The sequence below is a fragment of the Bos javanicus genome, chromosome 18 (genome assembly GCF_032452875.1).
Source record: "Bos javanicus breed banteng chromosome 18, ARS-OSU_banteng_1.0, whole genome shotgun sequence".
NCBI lineage: Eukaryota > Metazoa > Chordata > Mammalia > Artiodactyla > Bovidae > Bos > Bos javanicus.
The window spans coordinates 60,856,409-60,864,614 of NC_083885.1; the positions used below are offsets into that span (position 1 = coordinate 60,856,409).

Sequence of the window (8,206 nt, forward strand, 5' to 3'; positions counted from 1 at the left end):
ATCTAATTAGAATGAGGCTTCCCAGTATAGTGAGATACCAGACAGCTAACCGCAGCTTCTGACCCAAATCCCAGTCCTGGGGTGCGACTGATGCTAGTCTTGTAGTGAAGAGCACAGCAATAATACCAATCAGGGATAGAGGCCAGGGTTGACAATAAAAATCCATTGATATCTTGATAGCCAGATCATCAAGCTTCCACCGTGCTTTGACCAGCCAGCTGCCAGAGTGTGGCTGGAGCAAGGCTGAAGAATCCTCAAGTTTCTGGAGTGACTAGAGCAGAGCTCAGCATCTTTTGTGGGTGAGGGCCATTGTTTATGGAACCAGACCTTGATGGGATTTCTGGGGTCGCTAACTGTTTTTCAGGTGTCCTCATTACAGGAAGCCACTGCCTTCTTGACTCTAGTGTGGTGAATCCAAGGGATGACGCCTGTAACTTTAAGAGCAGTAGGGGTTGCCAGGACAACCGTGTGAGGGCCTGTCCCAACTGGCTAACATGGTTCTTTTCCCCAATCTTTAACCCATACCTCATCTGCTGGCTGATTGGGATGAACCCAATTACCCAAAGGAATGGATGTCCTTTCTAAGGTTTCTCAGGTGATATGATGGAAGACTTTTCCCTGGATCTGGAGGTGTCGGGACATCTCCAGTTCAGCTAATTGTTGGGGGTTTCCCTTGAGTTTTCCTATCACTGGGGGTTTTCTCCCATATAAGATCTAAAAGGGAGAATAGCCTGAGGACTCAGGGTGCATCGGGCTTGGAGTAAGCCTTGGGGGTAACATGTCGACCCAAGATAACTGGTCTCCTGACAGAGTTTAGCTAATGTAGTCCTAAGGGTACAATTCATACATTCAACTTTCCCTGAGCTCTGAGGCCTGTAAGCAGTGTGAAGCTTCCATTTTAGTCCCAGTGTCCAGGATAAAGTTTGGATTATTTGAGACACAAAGCTGACCCATTGTCAGACCTTATGCAGAGAGGCAGCCCATATCTCTGGATAATGTCTCTTCACAGGGCCTTGGCCAGTTCTCGTACCTGTTCAGTGCACATGGGGTAGGCTTCAGCCCATCCCGAGTAGGTGTACACTACCACAAGGATATACTTATAGCCCCTGTAGGGCTTGACTTCAGTAAAGTCCACTTCTAGATCTTCAAAGGGTAGTGTCCCAACTGTCAGTACCTCTGGGTTGGGTCTTGGTCCTTGGCTGGCGTTGTTCTGAGCACAAGTCACACAGCTAGGACTGATCTGAACACACAGGGCTGGGAGCTTAGAAACAAAATAGTAGCAGCTCAGTAAGCTCTCCAGCAGTTTTTCCTAAACAAGTTTTCTCCTGATGTTGTTGTGCCAGCTGGATTTCTATATTGCTGGAGACAAAGAGTCGTTGGTCTGTGAGTTTCCACCAGCCCTCCTTTTCTCTTATTCCTCCCTCGTTGAGAGCCCTTTGATCTTCTTCCTTGGTATACCTAGTGGACAGAGGAGTAAGGCTTGCTGTCCAAGGGACTCTTGCTGTGCCAAGAGGACCTTAAAGATGGACTCAGGGCCCACTGTGGGGCTTGGTGCAGAAACAGTGACAGACTTAATTTTGGGGGGCTCCGAAATCACAGCAGATGGTGACTGCAGCCATGAAATTAAAAGAGGCTTGCTCCTTGGAAGAAAAGTTATGACCAACCTAGACAGCTTGTTAAAAAGCACAGACACTACTTTGCCAACAAAAGTCCATCTAGTCAAAGCTATGGTTTTCCAGTACTCATGTATGGATGTGAGAGTTGGACTATAAAGAAAGCTGAGTGCTGAAGAACTGATGCTTTTGAACTGTGGTGTTGGAGAAGACTCTTGAGAGTCCCTTGGACAGCAAGGAGATTCAACCGGTCCATCCTAAAGGAAATCAGTCCTGAATATACATTGGAAGTAATGATGCTGAAGCTGAAGCTTCAATATTTTGGCCACCTGATGCGAAGAACTAACTCATCAGAAAAGATCCTGATGCTGGGAAAGATTGAAGGCAGGAGAAGGGGACAACAGAGGATGAGATGGTTGGATGGCATCACCCACTCAATGGACATGAGCGTGAGTAAACTCTGGGAGTTGGTGATGGACAGGGAGGCCTGGTGTGCTGCAGTCCATGGGGTTGCAAAGAGTCAGACACGACTGAGCGACTGAACTGAACTCTGTTCTAAGGATTCGAATTGCATCCAAATGTTAAGTCATCACTGCATTTCCCAACTTCCCTAAAATCCCAACACAAAACTATATACCAATTAGGAGTTAGGATAGGAATGACTCCCCTTGTTGGCTGTCACAGAGTATTTTCAACAGTTGAAAGTCACTAATTCATGTTAAGAATTCATCATGCTCCACAGAAAGTCAGGATACAGACAATGGAGCAAAGGCTCTGGGACACAAGAAGTAGTCTAAAGGGCAGGTCTTCACTATTATAAGAAGAAAAGGAAGAAAATAAGATGATAACAAACACCCCAGGCAGAAAAATTAGGAGCAGAGAGCTAAAGGCTTGCAGATTCTCATTTGGGCATTTCAGGAGGAAAAGCAGACACAGCCCCAGACCCGGGACAGGATATTTACCTGAGAAGCTGCCATTTCCTCCTCTTCTTCCTCCTGCTCTGCATCATCTCTGGGGATGTTATGCTGCAAATGCACATCTGAGTTTTGAGAAAATACCGTTGAGAGCATCAACACAGCTCTTTAACCTGCAACCATTGCACCTACAGACAGAAGGACCTTGAAAAGCTGAGAAGACCGACCTCTCCTGTCCTCTGTCTCAGGAGAGATTCAGGAGCAATCACATCCTACTTGGAGACCAGCCTGTGAACTTATTTCTTGATTGTTCTTTTATCAGAGAGCTCCTAAACCTCTGCTCACACAGATGACATGAGCTGACTGACTTCCCTGGTCCAAATCCAGCTAGATCAACCCTGCGGCCTCTCCTTGGACTGAAGCCAGGCCTCAGCTCTCACAAATTGACCAGAAGCCACACCCTGAACCCGGGCCTCCCCTTAGAATCCCCTGGAGCACTTCCTGCAAAGCACACTGATGCTCCACAGGACCAAGAGAGAACTCTGTGGGGAGGGCACTGGTGGCTTACCATTGGCCACAGGATCCTGATGGACACCACTTGGCTAAAGATTCTTTCTGAACCATTTCAGTGAATAGAAATCCCTGGAGTTCAGGTCCCCAATCTAAGAGGATATGACTCTGCAGGTCTACAGTGGGGCCATGAAATGAGTCTTTAGCAAGTTCCCTGTTTTTTCTGTTTCTTCCCCCAAACCCACATTCAGGAGCCCTGAGGTCAAGTCCTCACACTCACCACACCGGAGACCTCTCTGTAGGGGAGGATTTAAGGGGGAATTTCTGAGAGAGGTCAAAGCTAGAATCAGGCAGAGAAAGTACTTGGGGTTCAGCCTTTATACATGACCCTGGGTGAAGTGCTCTGGGTTCCCCAGGCTGAGTGTGGATTTCTCCCTTCAAACCAAGACAAGCAGGATTCTGGTGAGCTTTGTCAGGGTGTCACTGAAGGGGGCCTGTGAAGTAGAACCTGAGGTTTAGTAAAACTGCTGATCTTGAGGAAGGTGGCCTTCTAGTGCAGGTGCTCACAGGACTGGCTGGGGTGAGTTCAAGGACCTGCAGGCTGCCTGCTCCCCAGTCAGATGCTGAGGCAGCAAAATCAAGGAGCAGCTCAGGGAAACTGTCAACAAAGCTCTGTAGTGTATACAACAATACTCTGTATAATCCTTTTAGAATCATCACAGTGTCTGAGTAGCTACAAAATGGGAGAGGAGATACAACATAGAAATGATGGAAACTATATGAAGGTATGAAAGGTTTAAAGCCAGCAAGTAAACTAATTTCCACATATGCCATCTCTCTGTGCTACCAAATACTTTATGGTCTCTTCACTACAACCTTAAATAAGGTGGGAGAGGTTAATGGTGGTGGTAGATTAAACACTTCATTCATTACAATCAACTGAAACCCTAAAAACCATTCACTTTTATTAATAACCATGTATTAATTTCACACATAGTTGAAATAAAACCTTTTACAAATTACATACAGATGAGAAGTACAAAGAAAGATATTCATTTTCTCATATAATGATATAAAGATTGTGATTTTTACTGCTTACAAAACAAAGCCTAGGAAACACTTAGTAAACATGATATACACTAGTTACATGCCTTTTCCAGGAAGGGTTTCTAATACATTTCTAGGTTATCACAGAAGCTGTCCTAACATTGTCAGGTAATATTCATGACTTGTGTTGATATTATAAACATATATCAATATTGCAGTGAACTGTCATTGTGTTCTGCTTACAAATCAAGTGATATAACTATTGAAAATTTAGAACCACCTTCTGTCTTACTTTAATACATGGAAAGATTCCATGATCACTTACATCATGGCAACTCCAGGGATATTTCACATCAATGACAAACACCCCCATTTAGATGGTCATTGTCCATTTTACTTTACAGTATCCTTCATCTTCTAATGGAGAATAGATAGAAATGGTTTCAACACAATATAAAAAGGCTAATTTTTGAAGCATAAACCATCAAAAACCTATGTTTTCATTCACACTAGAAATGAAAAACATTACGCATTATTTGAGCATTGAATTACATTCATTTTGGTTTTCAAATAATCCAAATCATGTGATTATAAACAAGGATACATTGCTAATAATTGTAACTTTTGAATCATCAACCTTCATCTCATGATACACGCTAATATATCCATTTTCTATGTGTTTTAACTATGGATTGCTCTCTACCGTAATTCTTCTTCATAGAAACTTCAGAAAAGAGGATTGATGAAAAACTTTCTAGTATGTAGTCTCTGATATTTATTTAATTTTGATTTTTTATTAAATACCTTTCTACATATTTGTGACATCATTTCCATAGGTTTCTTGTATAAACTCTTGTGTTTTCTGATGCATGTTTAGGGGGCATCACTTGTTCCATTACTAGGGTTTCTCTCCAGTGTGTGTTTTCAGATGTTTAGTGAGATGACCATTGTGACTAAAGGCTTTGCCACATTGTGTACATTTATAAGGTTTCTCTCCAGTATGAACTTACAAATGTGTAGTAAGAATTGAGTTCTGATTAAAGGCTTTGCCACATTCTGTACATTTATATGGTCTCTCCCCAGGATGGATTTGCTGATGTTTAGTAAGACTAGAACTGTTAATAAAGGCCTTGTCACATTCTGTACATTTATAAGGTTTGTCCTTCATATGAATTCGGTGATGTTTAGAAAGATCTGAATTCGTATAAAAGGCTTTGCCACATTCTGTACATTTGTATGGTTTCTCCCCAGTATGGATTCGATGATGTGCAGTTAAAGTTGAACTTCGAATAAAGGTTTGGCCACATTCTGTACAATGATAAGGTCTCTCCCCAGTATGAATTCGCTGATGTTGAGTAAGAATTGAGTTGTGATTAAAGGCTTTGCCACATTCTTTACATTTATAAGGTTTCTCTCCAGTATGCATTCGCTGATGTTGAGTAAGACTTGAGTTCTGATTAAAGGCTTTGCCACATTCTGTACATTTATAAGGTTTCTCTCCAGTATGAATTCGCTGATGTTGAGTAAGATTTGAGTTCCGATTAAAGGCTTTGCCACATTCTGTACATTTATACGGTCTCTCCCCAGTATGGATTTGCTGATGTTTAGTAAGATATGAACTTGTAATAAAGGTTTTGCCACATTCTTTACATTTGTATCGTTTCTCCCCAGCATGGATTCGATGATGTTCAGTTAAAGTTGAACTCCGAATAAAGGTTTGGCCACATTCTGTAAAATGATTAGGTCTCTCCCTAGTGTGAATTCGCTGATGTTCAGTAAGACGTGAGCAACGGATAAAGGCTTTGTCACAGTCTTTACATTTATAAGGTTTTTCTCCACTATGAATTCGCTGATGTTCAGTAAGATATGAACATCGGATAAAAGCTTTGCCACAATCTTTACATTTATAAGGTTTTTCTCCAGTATGAATTCGCTGATGCTGAGAAAGTGTTGAGTTGCGATTAAAGGCTTTGCCACATTCCATACATTTATAAGGTTTCTCTGCAGTATGCATTCGCTGATGCTGAGTAAGAAATGAGTGACGGATAAACGCTTTGCTACATTCTGTACATTTATAAGGTTTCTCTCCAGTATGAATTCGCTGATGTTGAATAAGACTTGAATTGTAAATAAAGGCTTTGCCACATTCTATACATTTATAAGGTTTCTCTCCAGTGTGAATTCGCTGATGTTGAGTAAGACGTGAACGACAGTTAAACGCTTTGCTACAATCTGTACATTTGAAAGGTTTCCTTCCTGTATGGATTTTCCAATGTTTACTTAGATTGGATGACTTACTAAAGACTTTCCCACATATCCTACACTTGTTTTCTTTCTGTGGGTTCTGAATAGTCTGCTTTTGAATAAGTTCTGAAGACAGATTAGAATTTTTACCATATTCACTACAGTTATAAGTCTTCATTCCAGTATGAGTACTCTTACATAGAGGAAGACCTGATATCTGATAAAAGGTATTTCTACATTTATTACTTTTAGAATCCTTCTGTGAAGATTCAGTTCCCTGATGTTTCATAAGGTTTGAGTCTCGTTCAACTTTACACCCAGTTTCATTGCCTGAATACCCTCTCACTCCATCATAAATACTCTGGTAATTATTGGGGCTGGAGCACTCACTTAAGGCCTGACTCATTTTATTACACATGGAAAGTTGTTCCGTATTAACTATATCATGATATGTATTGAACAATGATGGTTGGGTTATATCTCTTCCATTATTATCAACATTATACATCTTGGAATGGAGAAAAAATGTCTTTTGGGGGAAGAATAATGACCCCCTGCTCACGGATCCCTCAAATTGATTATATTGTGGGTTTTCCCCCTCATTGTTAAATTTCTGGTGTTCAGACACACTTGAATGTTTGTTTAATCTAAGCCTATATTGAGAATTTTTTGAACAAGTATTTGCAGTAGAGACTAGATTATCTTCCAAATTTTCCACGTTTCCCTTCAGAGAACATGTATGTTTCAAAAAATGACGTAAATCTTTTCTTAAAATCTTATACTTCTTGGCAGATGTTGAAGACTGAAATTGGTGTTTTTCCCAGTTTGATTCATGTTGCTCATATGTTTTTGCAGTAATGTTCGAATTATGTGTAACTGTCTCAATTTCTTTATGTGCATATAAACATCCTCTCTGTCCTTCATATGGCCTCATATATTCCCAGTTTTTCATTAAATTTAAGTTTCTGAGGTGAAATCTTTCATATATTTGTAGGTTTGCTTTTGAGGATAAATCTTCTAACCCTGGATTTTTTGGCATCAAATTCTGGGTATCTTGTGGAGACATAGCTGAAAGATACCAAGTAATAAGTAATTTTACCTACTATTCTCAGTGAACATCCTTAAAGATTTAGAGAAAATTGGTGAACCCTTCACTTGTTTAGAAATTAAAAAAATAAAAAAATAAATAAGATAGAACACCACCAACAACATAGGATAGAATAAAAATAAAATAGAGATGGAAGGATAAAGGTGCCAGAAGACTAGGCAGACATGGCTCCACAATCACATCAAAAATACATCAGAAATGGAACAAAATGCACAGATCGCAGCTGAACACTAGCAGAGGCCCTTGGAAATCTAAAAGAACAAGAATGGGAACAAGAACAATTTCTGCTTTGCCAGGTAGGACAAGAGAAAACAAGGGAAAGGAACAGGAAAGAAGTGGGATGGGACCTCCAACTCTCGGGGGATCAGAAGAGAGGAGAGGTCTCCACACCTGGGGAAGCTCCTCACTGAGGGGGAGAGCCCAGCTGGGACAGAAGGGAAGCCTCATTTTCTATGGGAAAAGAACACGGCAAGAGTCAGAGATAGCAGGACAGAGTGAGACCTCTACACAGGGTACTGACCCCAGCCCTGCCCACCCAGCCTGAGAGGGTGTCCACTGCTGCAGACAAGGGCTGGGTGCTGGAATGTGGGGTTTGAAGAGCAGACCCAGGCAGAGGACTGCTGTGGGCTGTGAGGAGACATCCTGAGGAGATGGGAGGGAGGGATTAGCTCTACACATGGGAATGCATGTGGAGGAAGCCTGAACCACCATAGCGCAGAGCGCCATTGGTGAGTGATGCCAAAGAAGAAGCCCATTGCAGTCTCTCTCCC

At 41.7% G+C, this 8,206-nt stretch overlaps 1 protein-coding gene across 1 annotated transcript; it reads right to left on the reverse strand.

Moving 5' to 3' along the window:
- Positions 1-4,725: 4,725 nt before the first annotated feature.
- Positions 4,726-7,520, reverse strand: LOC133230994 (zinc finger protein 345-like). The gene is given in 1 exon segment (XM_061389144.1): positions 4,726-7,520. A coding segment is annotated over 1 exon segment (2,412 nt). The 5' UTR covers positions 7,395-7,520; the 3' UTR covers positions 4,726-4,982.
- Between the last annotated feature and the right edge of the window lie 686 nt (positions 7,521-8,206).